This window comes from Myotis myotis, unplaced genomic scaffold (genome assembly GCF_014108235.1).
Source record: "Myotis myotis isolate mMyoMyo1 unplaced genomic scaffold, mMyoMyo1.p scaffold_m19_p_6, whole genome shotgun sequence".
Taxonomy (NCBI): domain Eukaryota; kingdom Metazoa; phylum Chordata; class Mammalia; order Chiroptera; family Vespertilionidae; genus Myotis; species Myotis myotis.
The window spans coordinates 13176531-13203839 of record NW_023416368.1 but is presented as its reverse complement, the minus strand read 5'-3'; the positions used below and the strand labels follow the sequence as shown (position 1 = coordinate 13203839).

At 39.0% G+C, this 27309-nt stretch overlaps 1 protein-coding gene across 2 annotated transcripts in view; it reads right to left on the bottom strand.

The window, feature by feature from the left end:
* Positions 1 to 27309, bottom strand: part of GABRB2 (gamma-aminobutyric acid type A receptor subunit beta2) — a 207096-nt gene that overhangs the window by 97502 nt on the left and 82285 nt on the right. For both annotated transcript variants that reach the window (XM_036315108.1, XM_036315109.1), the window contains exon 5: positions 13581 to 13663. In XM_036315108.1, coding sequence (XP_036171001.1) covers positions 13581 to 13663 — 83 coding nt within the window. The remainder of the gene's footprint in view (positions 1 to 13580; positions 13664 to 27309) is intronic.

Here is a 27309-nt window from a genome sequence, read left to right as displayed (position 1 = left end):
CAGCAGGCGGTCACCATAGCCAGGCAGGAGCAGAGAGTACCTTGCCAATACAAACCTAGGCTGTGATTGCAAGAGTCACATCTAAAAACTCAGCCTAGAGACCGTTTCTTCAGTCTTCCCAAGAATTCTGTAAGCCAAGTAAGTCTCCTTCTGCTTAAACTAGCTACACTGGATTCTGTTTTAACTAGACATTCACTTGCTAACCTGTGTGGCCTTTTGTAAGTTACACAACTTCCCTAGGGCATCACGTCCTCACTTGTAGCGGGAATGATATCAGTAGCTGCCATAGGGGAGATTTAGGTGAGAAAATGTGTCGTAAATGTTTCCTTCCACGTCCTGCGTGGTTCAGGGTTCAATATCCGGAAGAGGAGCCGCACACAAATGAGATAGAAAAGACAAGAGATAATTTGGAAATATTGGGGGACCAGGCGGGTAAGTCCAACTCAAGAGGAAGGACTTCCACCCGTGCTCAGTCTGCCCGGACCTTTTATAGTCTGAGGTAAACAATGCAGCGGTTACCATAGTTACAGTTCTTGTGAGTTTCACCTGTTTTGATCATGTTTACACTCCCTGCACTTCCCTCAGCCCATTAGCTACCCAGGTAAGATCTAGGGAGTGTTATAAGGTCAAGCCTAATTATGCTAAGAGGACTGAGCCCTCTAAGCTGGGACTTGTTTGTCACTTTGCCAGCAGGTCAGTCTGAGGCTCAACCCTATATCAGTTTCCCACAAAAATGTCTCTAAACACAGAGCACAATGCCTGGCAAAAAGTAAGCATTGAATCAATGGTAGTTACTATTATTACATGACAATAAATATAATAATCATGACACTGGCTACAATGGAGGGGTGAGCAGGGGTAGGTGGTAGGCTCTGGAAACCACCACGAAGAAGGAGGTATTCATTGCAAGAATGAATCAGCAGTATTGAAAGCGTCCTGAAAGGAAGTGTTTTCAAGTGGTAACAACATAGGGAGCAAGGTTCACAGTCTGAAAAAAAACCGGTCTGAGCTGCAACTCATTGGGCTGTAACTGTCAGACCAAAACAACAACGTGAGGCTCCTGAAAGGTTTCAGGGAAGGTCTGTGGGTGTATTTATACCTCAGGCTTAGGATGTTCACCTCAGGTTTCACAGAATGCTCTCCAGCCATCAGTAAAAATGCTAAAAAAGCCACAATGTGGCATTTCCACTTAATTAGGATCGAGAATAAAATGAAGCCCAGCCAGGAAGAGACAGTTTTTGCAGGATGATGGCATTATTGGCACTTTTCCTGAGCCCAAAGGAAAACCAGGTGAACAGGTTTGCATCCCCACCCCTCACCCCCCAGGAGATTTGCCATAGACAAATGTATAACGATGCGGTGACCACTTAAACTGCATTTTGAACTCTCCCGGGCAATTTCAAAGCACAGAGAAAAATGAGCATTAGCAACAGAAAAGAAGGTGGGCATCATGCTCAACAAGGTAAACAGACACAATGTGAGGTTTTGAGCAGAGCCTCACCCAACACCCAGAGTCCTCGGGGACTTAAGGCCTCATTTAGTCTGTAAGAAAGTGCTTTACCTTAGAGAAGCCACATGGGAACCAGTTTCCTTGTAACCGCTCCTTGCTGTTCGTTGAGTTGCAAGCCCAGCCTGTGCCAGCACACCCCTGAGCTTCACAGCTGTGCTCACCACATGGTCAGAGGGGTGAGCGGTTCTTGAGCGCTGGACTCATAGAATTGCCACGACAGCTTAATACCGGTGAGGGATGGAAGCCAGCGCGTTCAGTGTAACCCGGGGTTTGCATAGTCGTTATCCCGATGTCTTTTCAATGTTACAGGGCAAAAATCCAATAAGGGATTGCGTCTACTGCTAAAAGATTTCTCTCCAAATTCTCTGTGTCAAAAACTCTAGATTCCAAAGGTACCTGTTGATTCAAGTGGAAGTCTTGACCCCTGCCAGGATAACACAGTCTACTCACATTCTACACTTTGGGCCAGTGCTTACTACGGTACACGCTCACTTCATTATTGGCTTCGCTCGGCATGCCAAGTCAGAAGCAGCGTAACGGTGCCATGAGGGACAATAAACCGAGCAGGCAGATGTCCACCTGTGAAACTGGGAGATACTAATTTGATACTATAAATGGTGCCTCTTTTTGGTTCGCCCACTCAGGAATAATAAAATAATGGCTCCCTTTGCAATTAAGAAAATAACTATACTTCTTCCAGTCCAATGCACGTTAGGTTCCTTTTACATTTCTGTATTTTTGAAATCAGCATATATCTAACCAAGAGAAGAGTAGGCTCAATTTTATCTTTCTTAATAGTGTACTGGTGAGTCTTACAATCAATGGTAGTTAAGAGAAGAAAAACAGTTATGTGTCAGATATTGATATATTACAAAATAGATAATCCTGTATTGGGATCTTATTAGATTAAAGGCTGACCCATGGGGTATACAATACTTCTATAGCTCCTTAAGTATTAAATTCTTTTTGCTTTGAGACCACTCCTCTTCCGTCTACACTTTACCCAAGATAATGCTGAAAGAAGGCTGCTTGAACAAAGTGGGTGCTGCCTGGGTTCCTAGATTTGATATTGGGCTGGAGAGAGAGAGAGTCAGAAGAGAGCCCCAGATAGTGCTGGGCACCTCTACAAAGGAAGGGGGAAAGATAAGTTGTAGTTCCATCCGTTTCTTCCAGGAGTGAAAGAGTGAAATAATCTGAAGGGCCTAAGCCTCAGAGGAGCCTTGGTACCTCTGAAGAGGCCTGGCCTGCTCTTCTAGAGAGGGAGGCTGTCTGATCTGTATGCCCACCTCTCCTCCTGCCCCTCCCCATTCAAAGAAGACGGTGGCTATGGAAACAGTCACAAGCATATAGCAGTGCTGAGGAAACCCATGTCAGGTCAGAGAATCCACATCAGTAACATGTTCAGGTCCAACTAGCCCTTTATTTACAAATATGACTTGACTACCAAGGTCAGTAGACATATAGAGAAAATCATTAGCATGAAAAAGAAAGGCCACTATAAACATATAAACGGAAATAGAAAGACAAAGAGAGTAGAACACTTGTACAAAAAATTAAATTGATAACTTTTAAATAAAAATAAATCGGTATCTTTTATGACTATGAACAATTGACTATGGAAAATAAGCAATCAAAGAATAAGAAAGGTCTTAGAAATTTAAACCATGACTGCCAAAATATAATACTAGTAATAATTTTTAGAGTAAAATAAATATTACTAATCTGGAAGATACAAATCTACAAATTTCAATTCAGAGCCATGGTAGGTAGATGTGGAAGATCTGTCTAGTAGGGATTGCAGAAAGAGAAAATAAAGACTATAGAAGAGAAAATTTAGAAAATGTGAATTTAAAAAAAGATTGCTCTTTACTGAGGGATCTGTAGAGTTCATTGTTTTCATTTTTCACATTCAGTATCAAGATGAACCCTTTATAACTAAGTTGCTTTCTAATGATGGAAGAGGTAAAAGGACAGAAGTCTTGAAGTCCAGAGATACATGAAGGTCATAAATATTATCTGCACGAGGTGCCAGAGATTCTAAATACACATCCTGGCACTTACCTATGGTTATGAGGAACTAATAATAGCTAAATGAAGTCATGTTCCATCAAGGTATCTACACACAGCAAGGACAGGGGAAAAACCACCTCACTTCTACACTAGATGCAATTTATGAAAATATCAAAACAGGCCAACGATGCAAATTAAATTTGTATGCAGTGACATCAAGAAGCATTTGCAATGTTCTCTGCTTTTCCTTCCATAAATAATTATGACTAAGCTCCACGGCAATGTCATGGGAATATTTTTCTAACTTGAAATAATTCAAGGATCACCTGAAGCACTGGTGGCTTCACTGTTTACCACGCCACCTGCACAGGCTCGGGCACCTTCCCTTCTGGTGTGATAATTCTGAAAGCCTGAAGGAGCTCAAAGGCCTCAATGGGGTTCTAGATTTTTGGAAACACAGGAATATGTGGGGGCTTCAGCCTTATTTTTCACAGACATAACTGGACAATGGACTTCTGTCAGGAAAATCTGAGAAAAGAAAGATTGCTAGATAAGTAGCAATAGACCATCAGCAACACACACACAGTGTTCTATTTAAAATCTTAGCAGGGATGTGTTTTTTCCTCTTTTTTAAAAATATATTTTATTAAATTTTTACAGAGAGAAGGGGGAAGGGATAGAGAGTTAGAAACATCGATGAGAGAGAAACATCGATCATCTGCCTCCTGCACACTCCCCACTGGGGATGGGCCCGCAACCAAGGTACATGCCCTTGACCGGAATCGAACCTGGGACCCTTGAGTCCGCAGGCCGACGCTCTATCCGCTGAGCCACACCAGTTAGGGCGTGTGGTTTTTCCTCTTAAGTAGCATTGCTCCCAGAGGTATATGCATATGGGATCTGCATCCTCGTATAAACCAGTGCTTGGCTAATCATCTCTTAACTAAAGTCCTACACATTTTTGCATGAAGCCCGAGCTCCTTAGAATTCATATAATTTCATCCTGTGCCCAGTGCAAGAATTCCTTCGTTCCCAGAAAGTGCCTTTCCAGTATATAGCCACCCACGGGGTTTTTCACCAGCTGTAATTGCCAAGACTCAAAAAAAAAAAAAAAAAATAGTTCAGCCCTAAATTGCCTTTTGGCATCTTCTACCATTAGTCTAGTTTTGCCCTCAGGGCAGACACAGTCTGCTCCCTTAAGAGGAAATTCTGTAGTTATTTGAAAATAGCTATTCGTTAAATAATACCACCCAGTCTCCCTAAGTCTCCCGTCCTCAAGGTAAATGCACCCCTTTGCCCACTCATTTCTTCTACTGGTTCTTCACACTCCATGGTTTATGTATTGTTTACATTTTGGTTTTCTGATTGCTAAATATCCCTCTTAAAATGTTGACTCTAATTGAGCACACTGTTCCAGGCCTGATCAGATAATGATAATAATATTCTATAATGATAACAGCTGCTACTTATGGAAATATCGGTACGAAGCATTGCACAAACATCTCTGTCTTGATTATTACATTACCTATCAGGTATCACAACATTGCAGAGAGGAGAAACCATAGCTTGAAAAGCTAAGTGACCTGTTTGGTTAATGTGAGCAACACATACTGTATTAAACAGCTACTCGGAGTCAATGAATGTCCTCCCATCCACTAGCTCACACTAGCTCAAACCTGAGCTGATTGTGCTTTCTCTGGGATAAGTATTTTGTATCTACGGACATATTCTAAGGTGCCTTCAGTTTTCCCTTCGTGAGTAAAGGAACACAATACATTCTTATTTCCTCTAGTTTTTTTTTAAATACTGTGTGTCTATCTGCTAGCATATTGACTAGTCCACATCACAAACTGCATTTGAAATATATTAACCTGGTGCCATAGTAAATTTTGTCGATACCCCAAGTTGCTTAAATATATCAATCCATATTGACCTCTTTAATAAAGATTGTTTGGGATGAAATTGTGGAGAAGAAAATAGAGCCTTTATTCTATCAATAATTTAAGTTGTTTTTATATGATATCAAAATATGGATTATGTAAGACAACAAGTACATGACTACTTTCTGCTTTCTAAAGCATGGCGGATCTCGCTAGAAGAAGAGATGCCAGTGCCAACACACGCTCACACCCCCCCACCCCCCAGGGACCTTTGCTACACTGACCATAGAAGCTTTAGATTCATGAGCAGTTGATCAGTTTAAATGTTAACAAAACCCCAAATGGACTGTCCTTTCACTTCACCCAAGAACAGATGTCAAAGAGCTTGCTTTTAAATACTCCTCTTTGAATTTTGAAGCTAGCTATTAATTATTTTCCCTTTGGCTAAAGTTAAAAAAATTAATAGCAACTAATACTGTAGGCACCGCAAGTAGATAGCCCTACAGATAATGAGGCTTAATTGGAATGTAAATGCAAGGTCTGAAATAAGATCTGCAAAGGTTGACAAGGGCAATGCTGTGCTTTGGGACTCTTCATGGCTGGATATACCAGATCTCATCACTAAAGCAAACCTGTGGCAGTATAATAATAAAAATTAATGTTATTATAGTAATAATTATTGATTACTGAAGTTACTGTTTATTAGATATCTGCCATGTGACAACAAATTCTTAATCTATATTAAATCATATTAGTTCATTTAATCTTCATAACAACTCTGTGTGATAGATAAAATTATCCCATTTGAAGAAACTGAGGCTCAGCTACATAGGGTGACTTTCCCAATGTCAGGCATATAATCAGTGACTGTGAGAGGCCAGCAAGAGCTGGTTTTGGATGCTTCCACAAAAGGCAGTGGTAGGATGGCTTTTAAAGGATCTAGAAGGAATGCTAAAAGGAGATGGTTGACTTTCTGCCTCAGTGACACTTGGCATAACCCTGAGATGTTAACTATGAAAGAGTTACGGAGAAAGTTCTACCCCCTCTGGTTCAGTGTAGATTGCACTAAGGCTGAAATTGACCAACAATGTTGAGAATGAGGGCACTGAACTTATTCGCTGACACAACTCCTGCCCAACTCATCTAGCCATAGGTTGAGATAAAGCACACAAACAAATGAGAAACGGAACCTTTGGAGTTTTAGTAACATGAAAAGCCTGTTAATGGATCCAGTTAAGACAATGTTATATCCCACATCCCAAGAGGAGTTCAATACCATATAAGACAGCCTGTCTCTTCTGAGGAGTGAGAGGGGTCCCTCACAATCAATAGCTGATATTGACATTGGATGGCTGATCTGGCTCAGAATATCAGAGAGTAGCCCCCTACCTATTCCCATTTCAAAGATCTGTAATACTCCTTGCACCTCTCTTTTCACTTCTGGATGGAGCCTGCTAAGTAACCTTACTATATGATGGAATGTTGTTTCTTTGACATGGTTTGAACTTCATATATTTTTAAAAAGAGACAAATGTTTGACTTGATCTAACAGTATTAGGGCCCTCTTAATACTCTTAAGTACTAGTATACTCAAAGGCATACCTGGGACAATTCATTATCCTATATTATAAAAGCCTAATTATGCTAAGTGTCCAGTCATCTGTTCAACCAATCAAAGCATAATATGCTAATGCTATGCTAAGGTCACTTAACTGCTAGCTATGACATGCACTGACCACCAGGGGGAAGACGCCCGACCAGCAGGTTAGCTTGCTGCTGGAGTCTGGCTGATCGGGACTGAGCACGACAGGCTGGACACGCCCTGGAGCCCTCCTGCAGTCCGTTTTCAGCTGGCCAACCTCTCGCATCCCTCCCTGGCCCCTATTGTGCACCAGGGCATCCCTCAATCTGTCCTGCACCCTCTCTCAATCTGGTACCCCTTGGGGGATGTCAGAGAGCCAGTTTCGGCCTAATCCCGCAGGCCAGGCCGAGGGACCCCACTGGTGCACAAACTCATGCACTGGGCCTCTAGTTTCTTTACAAGACTTAATCTTATCCCTAAATAGCAAGAACATTCTAAAGAACCTTTTATAGGCTAGCACATAACTGTGTTGTCATTGGTACTTTGAGGGTGATATTTCCCTGGAAATATAGGTGAATATGCCAGTATCCTTTTTCCAATCTCACTGAAAGATTCAGAGAAAGATAAAGACAAGATATATACATGGGTGTAATATATAAGTTTCATTTCTTACATAGTGATACATATTATCAGGGCCCATTTAGTTCAGCAAAATCTTACTGATTCTGCAAAACTTCTCCATTCCTCTAAATCTAAGAAAATTTTTCTGTGTTTTTTTTTAAATATATTTTTTATTGATTTCAGAGAGGAAGGAAGAGGAAGAGAGAGATAGAAACATCAATGATGAAAGAATCATTAATCGGCTGCTCCCTGCATGCTCTACACTGGAGATCGAGCCTGAAACCCATGCATGTGTCCTGACCTGGAATCGAAACGTGACCTCCTGGTTTATAGGTCGAAGCTCAACCACTGAGCAATGCCGATGGGCCTAAGAAAAGTTTTGAAATAAGCACAGTTCACGACCTTTCTAGAATCATCAGGACTTTATTTCAAGATTTACTCTAGTCTTTCTTTAAGATGTTACTAAACTAAGTTCTCATCTTGGCAGCACTTTCATTAAAGGAATTTTACATTGTCACATATATTTATTTAAATAAAACCTATCTCCCTCAGCATAATAAAGGCAGGGACATTGTCTACATTTGTTCACTATTAAATTTTTATAGTGTATTACAATGCCTTATAAATAACTAAAGTTCAATAAATATTTAATGAATGAGTAAATTCTTGAATGAGCCAATGCATGAATAAATGAACAATGAGCTCAAGTCAATATTTCCCTACTCCGAGTTGTTCTGAATCAAGTTATATTATCCTCTCTAAAATGAAACCAATATACTAATTGTTGATAAGGAGACAGGTGATAAGGATTTAGTAATGCCACTATTATGGTCAACTGTATTTGAGAGGAGAAAGAAAGGGAGGGAAGAGGGAGAAAAGTAGAGAAATAAGTAGACATGAGGAAAAAAAGAAAGAGGAGATGAGGTGGAGGAAGAAAGAGGATGAATGAATTCCTAGAGTTTACTTAACAGAAAAGAATAAATGAGTAAGGTAGAATATCAGAGATCAACCTCAGAGTTAGTTATTTAAAGGATCAGATCCTAATTTCAATATGCTTAGTTAGTTTACTACCTGCTTACAATAATAGGGCCTGGATATCACATATATTATTAATACAATATTAATAATAATTATTAATATGTTATTAAGATAATACCATATTTCATTTTCCATAACAATGATTTGCTGTTTAAATAAATATGAATAAGCCCCATTTTTTTGTAAGGACAGTCTATTTTCCTGATTTTTAGAACAGCCATCTTCCTGTTAATCTGATCTCTCCGAAATCAGTGGCTTTACTAAGATAAATCAGCTATCAATCCCCGCATTAGCTCAGAGCACTGCACTACTCAGTGGTTGCATGTTCTTAGACATATCACTTTCCCCCTTTGTGTCTGTTTCCCTAGTTGTAAAGACAGGAATATTAATATCTACCCTATAGACTTTAAGCTATAAATGCTTATAGGAGACAAAAAAAGGTCATTATATAGTAATAGAGGGGTAAATTCATCAAGAAGATATAACAATCATAAATATTTATGCCCCCATACTGGAACACCTAAATATATAAAGCAAATACTAACAGAACGAAAAGGAGAAATAAACAGCAATACAATAATAGTTAGGAACTTTAATACCATTACCAACAATAGATAAATCATCCGGACAGAGAATCAATAGGAAGTAGCAGATTTGAACAACACTATAGACCAGAGATTTTCAACTTTTTTCATCTCCTGGCACACATAAGCTAATTACTAAAATTCTCCGGTACACCAAAAAATATATTTTTTGCTGATCTGACACAAAAAAAGGTATAATTTTGACCCATTCCCACCAAATTGCTATTGTTGTGTTGGTTGTTGTCATTCTTTGTCTGATAATTTAAGGGAAAAGAGGTTAGTACCCCTGACTAAATAGTCAGTGCCCAGCCATGGCACACTGGTTAAAAATCACTGTATATAGCAAATAGATCTAACAGACATCTATCTACAGAACATCCTATCCAACAGCAATAGAATAAACATTCTTAAGCACACATGGAACATTTTCTAGAGTCAGCCATATGTTAAGCCACAAAAGGGAAATTCTCAAAAATTCAGACATATAGACCAATGAGACAGAACTGAGAGCTCAGAAATAAGCCCTTGCATACATGGCCAAATAATATTTGAAAAGGGAGCCAAGCAAACTCAATGGAGAAAAGTTAGTCTTCTCAATAACTGGTACTGGGAAAACTGGATATCTGCACGCAAAATAATTATATTTGAAAACTATCTTAAACCACTCACAAAAATTGACTTGAAAGGAATTAAAGATTCCAGTGTAAAACCTGAAACTGTAAAACTCCCAAAGAAAACATAGGGGAAAAAATCAGTCTTGGCAATGATATTTTGGATGTAACACCAAAAGCACAAGTAAGCAAAATAAACAAGCAGGGCTATATCAGACTAAAAAGTTTCCATACAGCAAGGGAAGCCATTAACAGAATAAAGAGGCAACATATGGAATGGCAGAACAAATATTTGCAAAAAATGTATCTGATAGGCAGCAAATATTCAAAATATATAATGAACTCATACAACCCAATAGCAAAAAAACCAAATAATCCAATTTAAAAATAGGCTAAGAAACTGATGAGACGTTTTTCCAAAGGAGACATACAAATGCCAACAGGTACAGGAAAAGGTGCTCAACATCACTAATCATCATGGAAATGCAAATATAAACCATGATGAGATATTACCTCCCACTTGTAGGAATGGCTATCATAAAAAAGACAGGAGATAACAAATATTGGTAAGGGTGTGGAGAAAAAGGAATCTTGTTCAATGTTGGTGGGAATGTAAATAGGTACAGTTATTATGAAGAATTCTCAAAAATTAAAAATAAAACTACATGAAGGGACCTAGAGAGTATTATGCTAAGTGAAATAAGCCAGTCAGAGAAAGACATGTATCACATGATCTCGCTAAAATGTGGAATCTAATGAACAAAATAAACTGATGCACAAAATACATCCAGAGACATAGAAGCATGGAACAGACTGTTGAGTCTCAGAGGGAAGGTGAGGGTGGGTGGGTAGGTGGGGGTGGAGGGGGAAGAGATTAACCAAATAACTTATATGCATAAGCCATGGACACAGATAATAGTGTGGTGAAGGCCTGGAGGGGTTGAGTGTGTGTGTGTGTGTGTGTGTGTGGGGGGGGGGGAGAGGGGCGCGGGGGGGGGGTGGAGGTCAATGCAAAAACAAAGGGGACATCTGTAATACTTTCAAGAATAAAGATAAACTAAGAAAAATAAGATGAGACTTTAAAAAATAAATGAGAACATTATTAAAGGGAAAAAATAGAATTACTATATGACACAGCAATCTTAGTTCTGGGTACATATGTGAAGGAAATAAAATCATTCTGAAGAGATATCTGTACCCCCGTGTTCACCACAGCATTATTTACAACTAGAGGCCCGGTGCATAAAATTCGTGCATGGGTAGGGTCCCTAGGCCTGGCCAGCAATCAGGACCAATCTGTGGGGTGACCAGCAGGCAATCGGGGTGCCCCCAATGGCACCCACCTTGGCTGGCCTGGGGTCTGCAGGCTGATGGCAGCTCCTGTGTTGAGCATCTGCCCTCTTGTGGTCAGTGTGCATCATAGCAACCAGTTGTTCCACTGGTCGGTCAATTTGCATATTAGGCTTTTATTATATAGGATAGTCAAGGCATGGAAACAACCTAATTGTCTACTGATGAATGAATGGAGATATATATATCAGGCCTGATGCATGAAATTGGTGCAAGGGGCTCAGCCCTCGCAGCCACAGCATCATCTGGAAGGTCGTTTGGCTGTCTGGTCTAATTAGCATATTACAATTTTATTTTTATAGATATATGCAATGGAAAATTATTCTGCCATATAACAAAGGAAATCCTGCTATTTGTGATAACATGGATACCTTGAGGGTATTACGCTAAGTGAAATAAGTCAGGCAGAGAAAATCTAATACCATTTGTTATCACTTACACGAAATCTAAATGAGAAAACTGACCTGATAGAAACAGTGTAAATTGATGGTTGCCAAGTGTGGTGGTTGGGGCAGATTGGTGAAGGAGATTAAGGGGCACAAACTTTCAGTTATAAAATGAATAATATGTGGCTATCTAATCTATAGTATGGTGACTATAGTTCACAATACTGTACTGTATACTTGAAAGTTGCTAAGAGTAAATCTTAAAAGTTTCCAACAGACACACACACATACATCAAAACAAGGTAACCATGTAAGGTGATAGATGTGTTAACTAACCATACTGTGGTAATCATTTCACAAAACTTATATATATCAAATCATCACATGGTACATACTCACACAATATTGTTTGTCAATTATATCTCAATAAAGCTGGAAAAAATCTATGCTACCTCATTTACCAGGGTAACTGTAAAATGCAATGAGATATATAAAAGCCACTTTATAAAATTTAAACTTTCCAAAAGTCTAAGGAATTATTAATTTTTCAATATTCACAATTATAATTTAATTCCATGCAACACTGGGTGTTGCCTGTGTCTTTAAGGCATTAGTTCTTTCAAGTAAGAAGGCTGCGGAAGGCTCAGATGACATGTACAATAATGATTATTAAAATCCAGTCAAATTCTACCATGAACAATTCTCTTACTGTAAAAATTCATGAGTGGTACAAAGCCACATATTTTTTGCAAAATATCCTAACATCAACAATTTGAAACAACTAGGTTTTGGACTTTGAAGGACAATATTCTGCACTCTAAACTGTGTTATTAGTTATGAAAATGCAAAATTAATCCCAAATATATTTACATAAAAATAATCATAAAAATCCTATAGAGCAATTTTATTAAGCAGTTCTACATGGCAAAGATCTAATGTGAAAAGAATGATGATTTGGAAATACGAGTATGAAATTAGGTTCTTAAAAAAAATGTGTAAATGGAAATATCCCTGGAAGTTATTTTTTTTGAAATGGGCAAAAATGCCCACAATATGTCATAAATGCTGGATTTCTGCTCAGAGCAGTGATGGAGAGTCACGCTGCCTGACACAGCAAGAGCTCCCGACAAAGGCTGAGAGTACCCGCACAGCAGGCTGGCTGCTCATTATCTAGAACGCTAGATAGAAAATTGTCAGCTTCCAATAGTTTGGTGGGATGAGGTATGAACACTGTACAAAGAACTGACAGAGAAAAGAGATTCAAAATCCTATTCCACTTCAAACGACCTCCCTGAGTGACCTCTGAATTGGAGCTGGGCTATGACATCAACATTCTACTCAACAGGGTAGGTGACTGAATCCTCAAGGACGCACACTATGGCCTAGAAATGCAACAATACTGCAAAACAGGTCCATGCAGGAAAGAGAAGAAATATATACACACACACACACACATATATATATATATATATGTATATATATATATATATATATTCATCATGCGCATCAGATGGCCTTCAGCAAGAATATAAAATAAATTTAGACACTGAAAATAGTCCCTGGAGAAAAGCAACAACATCTCACTAATCCACAGTCTATGAAGGTTTCAGCTATTCCAGAAGGCCACATTTCTTTTGCAATTCAAAAGTGATAATGCTTCTGAGAGACAAAAATTATTTGGATACCGTGTGTCCCCCTGCCACCTTCACCTATTGTCCCAAGCCTGGGGTAGCTATCTGTACCAAATACTGTGCTTTAAATGACTAGAATAGCCCTTGGTTTTCTTCCAGGCTCTTAGGATCTTCCTTTTATTGCTAGATTACTTCTCCCCTTCACTCCTCTCCCAGGGATTTGGGGAAAAGACTAAGAGGATTGCAGCAGCAGGAGGGCAGGTTCTAGGAGTGCCTCCCTCCATCACAGTTACTGTGCTAGCAGAACCTCTGCAGGCCGATGGTCTGGAGAACCCGTAAGCAGAGTTCAGTCTGGCTGGATTCTCAGAAAAACTTACAGCTTTCAATTTCCAAGGTGCAGTTTTGTTCATCCAGTGGGTACCGCCTGAGGTCCATCATGCAGGCAGCTGTGGTTGTGATTCTAGAAGAGAAAGAGCAAGGATACATGCTGTTAGCTGGTCCGCAGCTAGAGTTGGAAAAATTAAATCCAAGTATCAAAGAAGACAGAACTGGGCCTGTAGCAGACCGATTCAGCCAAAACTCTAATGAGAGAGAGTACAGCAAACTTTGGATAACCACTTATCCTTAGAACCTCGTGCTGATTTGTAAAATAAAGAGACTGGACCAAATCAGTATTTTCCCAAAGTGTGGTCCATGGCCTACATGCACAAAATCACCAGGGAGTGTTTGATAGACAGGTAGTTCCCGTGCTCCAGAATGCTGTGTTTTTGGGGGGATGGGGCAGTGGCAGGACTCTTATTTTAGGAGCATCACAGGTGATTAAAGGTATCAACATAGACATTCTTCTTCTGTTCACCTGGTTTCTCCTCCCTTTCTGTAGACCCTGAAATCTAATCTTCAACAATTTTGGCTTTGATCCATCATTTTTGAGCTTTCTGTGCATAGTATAGTACTTTGCAAATGCTTTAATACAAGTCACAATCAGCCTTCCATCTATCACCTGAATTGCTCTGTCCTGCCTGAGTGATCTTATATTCTTATGACCTGTTAGAGGGCTTTCTCCTATGGGCTAGCAGAGTTATTTATTTAGAACAGTTGGCTCTTTTATTATTTTATCAGAGAGAAATGAATATGTCCCTTTAATGTCTTTATGTTTCTCTGTCATCATTCTTCCATAATCTCTCTGCAGAAGGAGCCAAACAGCATACAGTTCTAGACGATTTATCAACATATGTTTTCTGAACAATGAGGCAGCAAAAGATCATGAATAATAATAAAAAAAACACAAGTCTTAGAACTCAACAGACACAGGTCTGAATTCTAATTCGGCCTCACTGACTGATTCACATCAAGATGGTTAATATCTCCTAAGCAACCTTAGTTTTTTTGTCTATAAAAAGGGGGGGAGGGGGATATTATTAACAGCAATAATAATTACCTAACAGGGTTTATGTAAGAACTGATATAATAATTTATATAAAGAATATAAGAGTAATGGCATATAATAGGTCCTTTAAAAATTCATATCTGCTGCCCTGGCTGCTGTGGATCAGCGGTCAAAGCATCAGCCTGTATACTGAAGGGTTGTAGGTTTGATTCCCAGTCAAGGGCACATATCTGGGTTGCAGGTTTGACCCCCAGCCCCCAGTTGGGATGCATGTGGGAGTCAACCAATAGATTTGTCTCTCTCACATCGAAATTTCTTCCTCTCTCTCTCTCTCTCCCCCTCCCTCCATCCCTCCCTCCTTCCTTCCCTCTGTCCCTCTTTCCCACTCTAAAAATCAATGGAAAAAATGTCCTTGGATGAGGATTAACAAAAGAAATTTTTTAAAAAATTACATCTGCTAAAGATAACAAAGAGTAGAAATTGATGTTGAATGTGACCAACTTTGCCAGACTACTCTGAGAGGCACTCTACTGTGTTTTGGGAACAGAGAAATAAGGTGCAGACAGAAACAGTCCATAGCTAGACCTTTTCCATTAAAAGGTCTTGGACAGAAGTAGACTGAGTCTGTGGAATTCCTGTTAGATGTGAGAGTCCTACTCCTCAGTTGTAGGATGAAAATACAGTAGTGACCCCTTATCTATGGCTTCCTTTTCTGTTGTTTTGGTTTCCTGCATTCAACTGTGCCCTGAAAATTAAGTGCAATGTTCCAGAAATAAACTATCCATAAGTCTTAAATTGTGTGATGTTCTCAGCAGAATGCAGTCTCATGCTGTTCTGCTCTGCCCTGCCTAGGATGTGAGTCCGGCTTTGTTCAGTGTCTCCACACTGTAGACGCTCCCCACCTGTGAGTCACTTAGTTGCCATTTTGGTTAGCCGATTGGCTGTCAAGGTATCACGGTGCTTGTCTTGTGTTCAGGTACCCTTACTTTCCTTCATAATGGCCCCAAAGTAGTCATGGTAGTAATTCAGACATGCCAGAGAGAAGCCGGAAGTCTTCCTTTAAGTGAAAAGGTATATATGTACAGGGAAAAAAACACACACAAAAAAAACAGAATCTATAGGGTTTAGTACTGTCTGTGGTCGCAGGCATCCACTGGGGGTCTTAGAACACATCCTCACAGATAGGGGGAACTATTGTGACAAAAAAGGAGGGAGCCATAAACAGATGCCCAACTGTGTAAATCAGTCAAGTTTGCAATCACTACTATAGGTTGTGGTTCACACTTTCTGCTGATACATATTCATGGCAGTTAACATCTGTGAACGAGTGTTGTGAACAAGAAAAAGAAATCGACTAATGATATCACAGAAGCACTGAGTTTACACTCATGCCTGAAAAATAAAGTAGAAGGAAGTGTTTTTCTCACATCAACAACACCCATATTTACTCCAGTGCTTTGCATCTTTAATGCGGTAATATACTTCATAAAGCTGAAAAATATGTAAATGTTTACTAGTTGATGCTTATGAGGCATTTTTGTCTCCTATTGGATTAAAGCAGAAACTCTGTAGCCAAAGTAATCCATTTGGAATCTTGATCATACAAGAGTGACCTGGGACAAGTGACTTGTATTCTCCAACACTTGGTTACCCTGAAATATCTGAATTAGATACTTGCCATCATAATTTGTTGTGAAATGCTAAATGTAGAAAGAATCTGTAATTCACAAAATATTCTGTAACTTTTGTTATTACTACCTGCTAATGAGAAGATACAGTGATAATTCATTTGACCAGTGGTTCTTTGGTAGTATACATATGTGCCTATATACATGAAAAAAATGTAGAAAAATCACAGACTTAGAGGCAAATCAGAGCTATACAATATGATGTAAATAGCTTCTGAACACATAAACATACAAAAAATATACCATATGTGTATATGGAGCTCTAGTTAATAGATTTTAAGACACAATACAGACATGCATCTGCTTGTTACATGTATAAGAAACCCGCATCTTTTCCATCTTTTCCAGGTGTTTTAAAAGATTAAGAACCAGAACTGTGTTTGTCTTGTTTGTATCTTAAGTACTTTGCCAGATGCCTGGCATGTGTCACTAATCCAAGATTAGAATAGCAATGATAATAATGAATAATGACACAAAGAAAAGGAAAGTCATGGTTATATGCATTCTCAAATGGAGGACATTGAAGCAACTCTCTATATTAAAGTGCCTAATTAAATTTAAAACATTCTCAAATAAGTTTGAAAGTCAAGTCATCCTTATACAAGAAGCCACCTGGGATGAATCTTATTTGGAAAATCCCAGTGAGGAGCATACAATCCATTCTTTGGGACTTTCTGATTTATAACAGGGGTGAGTTTCTCTGGGAATAAGAACAACAAAAATACTTAATGGGCTTTTCATGAACATGCCTTCCTTAATCCTGATAAACACCCCTAATGGGCCTTAAATTATGCAACCCCACTACTAGAGTCTTTGAAGGGAGGCTACTAACTCTACAGGATCCTGATTAAGTTTGAGGACCACTGTGAAACACATGGTGATGATTCTGTCTTTAGTCAAAGGAAAGAGTCCATGATGCCTCCAGAAAGTACTTCACTTACCAGTGGCAGATTCTCCATAGTTAAAAGTAGAAATGGGTCTTCCCTGGGGCTGAATACTATTGCGTGATAAAACACAATTTGAGAAAGGCCAATATTCTGACTGGGCTGAGAGATCTTTGAATAAACTCTTTATTCCTTAGCCACTGGGCACTGCTGTCCAAAAATGACTTGTGCTATAAAATCCTCACACAGTCCCTTAAAGGCATCTATAAAATCAAAATGTACAACAGCTACGCCAGAATTTTGTAGCAAAGCCATGCCTCATATTTAATGGTGTCATTATGTGAGATTTGATGATGCTACCATGTCATCCAAAGTTCGAATATGGCCAAAGAGAGTTAATAATAATAGATGCCTTTGCCCCTCAGCCAATAGGAAAAAAACTCAGAATCATAATCAACAGACATGTTTCAGGCCTTTCAGCAGGCTCTTCAGGAGGTGCTCAGGTTAAACATGGGTCTTCACATGTGAGAAACTTGCTAGAATTTCAACCAGAGATTATAAGGAAGTAACTTTGAACTTCAACTTTGCTTGAATTCTTTATCTAGATAACCATCCACATTCCACACAAAAAAATTGTTTTTTTCAACAACTTCCTATGTTTTATAAGAACATCAGGTGTTTCATCTACAACTATATTCAAAACACATTGCTCTAATTCTCAGCTTGCTTTTACTTTGTTCAAAAAGTGCTTTTACTTAAAAGCACAGCTTATTCTAGCCCTGGACTGTGTGGCTCAGTTGGTTGAGTATCATCCCATGCACCCCATAGGGGGACGTATAGGAGGCAGCCAATTGAAGTTTCTCTCTCACACAGATGTATCTTTCACTCCCTCTCCCTTCGTCTCTCTAAAGAATCAATAGAAACATTTTAAAAATAAAATCATAACTTATTCTAATTACAAAGAATAAAGGAATCCTGTAGCATTAGTAGGCATCATTACTAGAGAAAAAATAGTATGTTAAAAAGGTCATTTATCAAAAAAATATATTGATATATATTTTTGCTAGCTGAAAAACAAACTAATTAAAAATTTCAGCTAGAGGGGAAAAGATACAAATACTGAATTTTAGCATTAGAGTACAACCTGAAATTTTGAAAACTTTTAAGGATCACATCCGAGTCACTTCTCCCAAAGGTACTTACAATTTTTTTTTGCTTTTACAACTCAAGAAGACAAACACTATTCAGTGTCTCACAATCATTTTTAGCCAGGAAACTAATTTCTCACCTGTATCCCTCTTGTAATATGTTCTTGCTTGTTCTAGAGTAGGTAAGAATATTGCTGTAGGAGTTAGGTAACTCTGTCATTCTTAACAATAATAACATACCTCGTGTTAATTAATCACTTACTAAGTTCTAGACACCATCTAGGGTTCCTGAAATGTATCATCTTATTTAATACTAGAGGCCCAGTGGATGAAAATTCATGCACTGGAGGGGGGGGGGGGTCCCTCAGCCCAGCCTGCCCCCTCTCACAGTACAGGAGCCCTCAAGGGTGGGAGGTGACCCAGCAATCAGGGGAAGGTGACGTCCCATCATACCTCTGCTGCTGCCACTACCAGCAGGACAAGCCTCTGCCGGCCCTGGTTACCTGCGCCTCGGGCTGGCCCTGGGCGGCTGGGGGGCTGTGGGGACCGGGTGTCACCATCTTGTGGCTGTGGGCACCTCCATCTTTGAGGGCGTGGCAGTCAATTAGCATATCCCCTCCTTATTGGCAGTGGGTGCCACCATTTTTGCGATGGCATGAGGGTCAATTAGCATATTCCCTCTTTATTAAATAGGGTGAGGAATGTCCTATTATTATTCCCACTTTAGGTCATTACTATTTCCATTTTGTAGGTGAGAAGATTAAAGCACCAAGAGGTAGAGTGGTTTTCTCAAGGGTCACAGAGTGAGAGCTAGAATTGGGATTTGAATCTAGAATGTCTGATTGGATTCCACATACTTAACAAGTAAGCTATAACTAACTAGCTAGTTGACCTTGATAAAGTCATTTAGCTTCTCGACGGCCCATTTCCTATATCCCAAATGAGCTTGAAAATTCTATAATCCTATGAAAACACATTACACGTTCTATGACCCTGCATATTTTGTAATTTTGTTTTATCCACACATTCAAATACTGTACTTCACAGCTGTTCATCCTGTTGTAGTGAATTATGTAGATGAGCTCACCCCAGACAAGCAAACACAGGCCTCTCCCCAAGGAGTCCCACTTCATATTCTCCCCTGGCTGAAGGTCTCCCTCAGCATTCTCCTTCCAGCCTACGCTCTTGATTGACCGCCACAGAGGCCTTCTGCTTAAATTAATTCTCCGACACTCATGCATAATTATTTGTAAAAGCTCTCAACAAGTCCTCCTATGGAGTCACATGCGCTACTAGGCTCAACCTTGTAATCACCAAAAAAGTAAGATTGCTAGCAATCATGGCCCCCTTTGATAAATCGTGGGTTTCAGATTAGAGCTATTTGTACTCTTCCGCAGCTGTTTGGCCTGCTATGACTCTGCTTTTCTGGAATCGTATCCTCTGGGAAGATACCGTGACCATTAAAGGGCAAGACAGACTTCTGCTATAGATTCAGGTAGGATTCTGAAAGACATTTTCTTAAATAACATGCTGTGGAATCCAAACAGCAGTAACTAACAAAATCTCACGTTATGAGCATATAAATTCTATTCAATCAGAAATATTAATAGACATGGCCATATCAATCTGAGCCTTTATTACTCTCCTCCAGTCAGCCAGCCCCTTATTCACCAAAATTTCCCAAGTTACATTCCCAATGGTATCATCCACAAATCCTGCCTTATCTCAGCAATGACAATATCCTCTCTTCTCTCTAAGTATGTCTTGAAGGAAGTCGGAGTCCCTGAGAAAAAGTCATCATTCTATTTTTTGACTCATAGCCTAATAACAGAAATCTGACTTCAGGTCATTGTAAGAGATTTTATTGAACCAAAGTCACTTACCAACTAGAAAGACACAAAGCTGGGACTCTGGTTATTTCAACAATGATTTTTTGTGTTCACAATTGAAAACAATATTGTGCCGGATATTTTTTGTTGCATTCATTAAAATATATTTTAAATGCTTTATTTGATTTGTGAATATCAGAGTCACACCATTTCAGAATAAATGCATCAGTTTTATTCTAGCCATGTAATTTTTTTTAACAAGCAAAAAAAAGTGGCGTAGAGATGTTGATTTATGGCTAGTCAGTGACAGACGGAGGTTACAACTTCAGATGGGTCTGGTGTCATTTCTTCTAAATCTCATCCAGTATTATTTAAAAATATAAACTACATACTGGATGTCTCCTTTCACCTCTCCAACTCCATCCTCCATCCTTAACCATCAATGTCTACAGCTCTAGAGACTAGACTGCAGGGTCTTCAAAAATTGCCTCTCTGGTTCTCTGGCTTTGGCCAATGGGGAGCAGGTCAGGGGTTTGGAGGAGGAAGGAGAATGAGATGAGGGATCTTTTCTCCAGGCTCCCTTTCTGTAGGACTGTGTCCAGGTTCCTCTGACCATTCTCTCCTCTGCCCCTTTAAGTCTGGGATACTAGGAAGCCAATGGCAACTTTCTAATCCTATCTCTAGGAGGGAAAAAGGGAGTGCTGTTCTGTCTCTTTGTAAATTGCCTTTTTATTATATTCTTCTCAAATTATCTCCTTTTCAATATGCCATCTGTTTCCTGTTGGGCCCCTGACTGGTAGAATATATTATAGAAATGTATTTAAAATCCAAGATTTTCCTGGTTAGGCTGTCAAAGAAATTAGAAGCATTTCATTCCTGGGATTTGAGGGATGAGGGCTGAAGGTCTCCTCCACCTTCAGTAAGCTGCCTCCTTTCTCTGAGTTTAGTCTCAGGACACCACTGTCCACGTAAGAAGCCTTTTCCCTCTCTGTAGCTCCTCCACTGCTGGCCACTGTCTCATCGGTTGTATGTCCTTCATAATACTTGTCACTCTCTGAAGTCAGCCTATGCATACATTTATTCATTTGCTATTTTTTGAATCCCTAGTAGGCTCTGGGTCTATTATAAATTAGATTTTCCAGAAGTAGGCCCTAAAGGATGCTCATTAGGGATCATCAGTTGTGAAAAAAGGGAGAAGCCGAAATGGACAAAGGGAGAAGTCAATGCCAGGGTGCCAGCCCTATGACATAACATGTCTAGTGGGAGTACGGCTTTCAGAATGACCTACAGAGGAGTGTGATGGCCTTTAAACCACCTCCCTCCCCCCCACACACACACCACACACACACACACACACACACACACACACACAGACACGCACTGTCCCTGAGCAGCTGGCATCAGATGTCTCAGGAAAATATATGCCCAATTAACTTTTTTTTCTCTCTTGAGATAGAACATTTGCTAAAAGTACAGTGGGAAACACTGACCTAGCCTCTAACATGACCTCACACATACTTTCCCCGTGTCCATAGGTGCAGGTGTGATAACCTCACCAGGGAAGGAAAATAGGTTTTACTGTTGTTACTGCTGCTGTTATTTTTTAAACACGAAAAATAAATTACACAGAGCTGCCTCCTGTCACATGCTGGCAACTCAACTTGTACTTCTAACGCCAACAAAATCCACAAACAATGCTGTCTCGGTCCTTTCTGCTATTCCGAGGTCTAATGGCAAAAAATTTCCATCTCAGTAGTATGAAGATTAATAAGCAGAAACCAGTTTATAAATTGGGGTTGAGAGAGCCTGTAGGAGGCGCTCTCACACCCTAAACTCATCATCATCAATTACTCCAAACAGGAAGAGATGTGATTTCCATCTCCAACAGCAAGCTGTTTTTCAACTGTATTATTCCAGCAGGAAGAGGGAGGGTTTTCTCCTTGCCCAGCAACCACACAGCAATGAAAGATTTTTATAATTCAGCTAATGAAAAACCATTGCACTGTAAACTCCAAGTTTCCTCCAATGGACTTTTTGTTTACAACAGCCCTTTCCACTGTAAAACCACCTTTCTCTCTGTTGTTCTTTGGACTTGGGAGTGAATCACCACTAGACTGCGGGTTCCAAGTTGCAATTCTTTGTTGTTCCCAAATATACCCGTTTTGGTGGGTATATTTAAGGTCTTTTCTTTCTGAAAACAGCTAAGATAATTCTCCCTGGCTTTCTATTTAAGGTCACCAATGGCATTTTTAGTACTTACGAGTTAATTTTTTACATAAAATAGGCACCAAATATGTGGGAAAATGCTTACCACAATTAGAAACTATAATTTTTCATTAGAAATAGATAATAAGCCATGATAGTTACTGCTTATCTAATCAGCAAAAATTTAAAGAAATTAGACTATTTTAGTACCAGAGATTCTGCAGAGAAATAGATCCTCTCACACATGCTGCTGGTAGGATTTTAAATTCGTACAAACTTTCTAGACAGTAATTTGGCAACATTAATCAAAACCCACTAACTGTACCAATCTTTGTTTCTAAAATTTTACTTGAAGAAGTCAATGTGAGCCTTGCCTGGGTGGCTCAGTTGGTTAGAGCATCATCCAAGGTTGTGGGTTTGATCCCTGGTCAGGGCACATACAAGAATCAACCAATGAATGCATAAATAAATGGACAACAAGTTGACCTCTCCCTCTCCCTCCCTCCCTCTTTCTCTCTCTCTTTCGCAAATCAACCAATAGAAAAATTCAAGAAGTTAATGTGAAAAAAATAATACAAAACTATATAGAAGTATACTTAGTACAACTTTAAAAAATGAAAAGATTCTATATATCACATATAGAGATATTTAAATGCAATTTGATTTAGTCATATGATGTAATAAAACACTTTGAGAGAAGTGGGGCATACGAAGTGTTCTGGATTTTTTTTGTAGATAAAATAGCATATTAGAAAGCAGTGCAGTATAATTAACATTTATAAAAAATAAATTGAATATACAGATAAATGATTAAAATATAAAGTAAGAAGTGGGAATATTGTTGGTTTTATTTTCTTATATTTTCTAAAATTTCACTCTTCCTATGATGAATATGTATTGCTTTTCTTTCTGAAAACAGCTAAGATAATTCTCCCTAACTGCTTAGTCTCCTCCAGGACTATTCATTGCTACTTGTTTATTATTTGCAGTAGCATTTGTTCATATATGAGAACATTTGATAATGCAGAGAATTACATTTCATGGTTGAAAATTTGGTCAGCATGCTGGAGCAAATTAGGTGCTTCAATAAATTTCCTGTGCCATTAAAATATTGGTGGACATGTCACCATTTGATTATGTATTCTGAAAGTAGAAAAGATGATTAAATGACATGTATCATTTATACACAAATATCTTTCTGATAACTGAATTCCTTCCATAAGATCTCAACAATTATTGTTCTAACTTGACTCCCCAGTGACTTGGATCTCTTTCTGAAAGAAATGGATTCCATTTTTCGAAAACTATAATCACCAGAAAGTTTTTCTAGATTTAACAGAAGTTTCAATTTCTTTAATTGTAAATTTTTTTCATGTATTTCGCAGTTTTTTGTCTAGTGAGTCTTTCTCTTTTCCTTAGTTATTCATTAGAGTTTTTTATGTTATTTTGCTGTCATCAAAACTGTCAATTATTTAAATTTTTATTTCTTAAACTGCTTTATGTCTAGACAACCTTCTCCATCCTGAGATGAGATCAAGATTTCACACTTTCAAATTTTATAGTAATTCTTAAATTCATTTGGAATCGTGTGACATTGTATATGCTGGGGATATACCCTACGATTTTCATGGAAATAATGGGCTACCACTTTTTTTTTTTGCCTAGCAAATTTTCCTATTTTCACAAATGCAATAATTGAAGAGAATATTAATGAACTGGGTTTGCATAATTGCTAGTAAGAATATTAAATTGGTTCAAGCTTTATAAAGGGCAATTTGGATATCAGAACTTTTCACTTATTGGCCGGTTACTTTACTTTTAGGGTTTATCAGGGGAAATATTCACAGAAGAGGACAAAGAAGCATGTACAAGAATGTCCATCCTTACAAGACATGTAACACCAGCAGTGGTGCGCATGGTGTTAGATAAATGAATGTACGCCTCTCACGTACACGGGCCCAGAGATTGAGGTCAGAGGCCTTGGAGACCAGCTGTCCCAGGCCCTGGTCTCCATTCTGCCTCTTGCTGGGTGACCTTGAGCCCACAGGTAAAGAAGAGCTGTTATAATGCAAAGGTCCTCTTGATCTCTGGACAATTATTTATTCAGAATTGCATGGAAGCATAACCTTAAGAATCTCAGCAAACTGCAATTAAGACTAACTTTGTTTTGACTCCAGGAAACTATTTCCATTCTTTCAGAAGTGTTAAGCTACTTAGGATGGAGTTCTGAAATGAGTTGGTGGCCACATGTGGGTCGGAGCAACTAAAAACTGAATTCAGAGAGCTCTTTAAAACTGAAGCCTGATTCAAACAAAAAAATTACAAGCTAGGTTAGAAAATTATATTTGAAAAGTTCCCCCAAGAGCACATCTGTAATGCAGGGTTGTTTGAAAACAGGGGGAAAAAATCACTTTGTACCCAAATGATGATACACTGAGAAAAAAGCTTGGTTGACTAAATAAAGAATTAAAGCAGAATAAAATGAATCATAATAATAAAAAAAACCTGGGGCTCACTTTAAACAAAGTTTACAAAGAAAGAGAAAAGGCTCACAAAAAAAGATCATAAATACATGTCGAAAACAATGGACATTTTTTTTTTTTTGATTAATACCTTCACCTTTTTCACTCAGCCCCTCAATAGCACATCATAAAACACAAGAATGAAAAAATGCATATCTGAACCAGGAGGAAGAGTGAGAACTGATAACAGAAAATATCAGAAGGGAAAAGATATGTAACAGTTTTTATATTAAAAAAAATTGTATTTTATCCAAGCTGGGAGGTGGGAGCAGGGCTGGGAGGTGGCTGTAGGGGTTGGGAGAATGAGAGGATGGACAACAAATTTAAAGAATGACTGCACTGTGAATATTTTCCCCGGCTTGCCATCCTGGTATCTCTCTCTCTCTCTCTCTCTCTCTCTCTCTCTCTCTCTCTCTCTCTCTCTCTCTTTCTGTCCCCCTTACCCCCATTCTTTCTTTCTGTTTCTCTCTCTAGAAAATAAAACATGGCAAAATAGCTTCATAATTCAGTAAAATGTTATTGAGAATAAAACCCAATTAAATGCTTACAAATGGCTGGATGAGCGCAGCTGCCCCAGCTGAGGAGAGAGAGCAAACGGATAGATTTAATAACAGCTCTGTGTATAGATGGAGGGCTCAGGGGAGTGATGATCGCTGTTCACATTTTCTGCTATGGACCAAACAGAGAGCTCTGGTCATCAATTCTCACATGAAGGACAAGGAGGATTTACGCTAAATAGAAAGATGACTTGGCTGATAGTGAAGGCTATAAAATAATGAAATGGCTCCCCAGGGTAGATGGTAGATTTCCTTTCTGGAGAGGATGTGTAAAGAACTGGCTCATCTGTCAGGGAGGAGGAAGGCAGGGGCGAACCGCGGCACAGGCTGGTGTCGGTGGCAGCCTGCACTTTCCGGTTCACCGAAGCAGCCTCTCTCTTTAATTCTCAGGGACTGAACCCAATGCCTAAACCCTTCGCAGCCTCAGCCTACCTTTGCTAATTTGACTGGCAATGGATTTTAGCTCAATCAAACACACAATAACTTGAGGAGTTGCTAAATGTAATTAAATCGCTAAAGAGTTGTAACACAACCTATAAACATTAAAGCATTTCAAGGCATGCTTAATGACAACAAGCTCTCGGTAAAGCTATATTTCTGTCAGGTAATTATTAACAAAACCATTAATAAAGACTGTCCTCAGAGCACTGGGATGCAGCATTACCTGTTGGTATAATGTTCACGCTCGAAGTTCGCATTGGTTAAGACATTTGTGGTGGTGTAACATTATAATGTCACTAGTGAGTCATTCTTTCTAGAGCCGCTATTTTTAAGTGATTGAGATGTGTTGTATCGCTGGGACACATTTGATTCTGTATTTGCTTTCTCAATAGCCTTCTGTCCTCCTCAATTCCTTACCCACAGGTGAAAGCATATTAGACTGTCTTTTCCTGACAGGAAAAGCAATAGATTCATAATTACCAAATGTACACTATCTGTGAGAGAAAGACAACGCAATAAGCTAATGCTTAGCCTACTCTTAGTATGTTAAAGAAAAAATATGATTCTTGAGTTGGATAGTACATAAATGTATAAACTTAAAATTTGCAAGTGTATCACAACTTGGTCAATGACTTTGTAATTATACCTGAATGACAATAAAGGAACTGACCAATATTAATCAATCCATAGAGTGCCTATATCCTGCAGGGCGCTTGCTAAGCCCCGGAGAATATATTTCATAAAATTATGACGATGTGTGTGTGGGCCTTGAGAACCTTAACATCAAAGCTTAGATACCAGATAAACTGATCTGAGGAGCAATGAGCACTGTAGCCTTCGGTACATTTTTTTAACCTCTTTGAGCCTCAATAATAACAGCATGACAAGAGTAAGGGCATTTACCTCTTAGTATGACGGTAAGGACTGAAACAATACATAAATATTGTTTAGCATGGAATAGGCATTCCAACAAACTTTAGCTCTGAATATAAAAAATTATGCTGATTTATGTTTATTATTAGGCATCTGTGTTAGCTATACATAATTTGTGTTATAAGAACTCCATACAGGAATAGGATTGGAAGCTGAGCAGTCACTGCACAGAAAAAGAGCTCTCAGCAGGTGACGGAGGATGGGCAAGATTTTGCCAAATGGAGTGTAGCTGGGAGGGTTTTCCAGCCAGCATGGAGCATGTGCCCAGAGCCAGAGCATGTGACCACTGCCAGGGCTCACAGGTAAAATGGACAGAGCACTGTGAGTGGGAAGCAAGTTTGTTAAGATTTATACCTGGTGAAAAGCTGATGAAAACAAGCAGCAATTGACCTTAAGTTCCAAGCAAACCAACTTATACTTTAATCCACCGAAAATTGTAGAGGGTGATATGACATAATAAGTGCTGATATCAGATACTTAAGTCTGATTGAGAGCTCCAAACTCAGATGCCT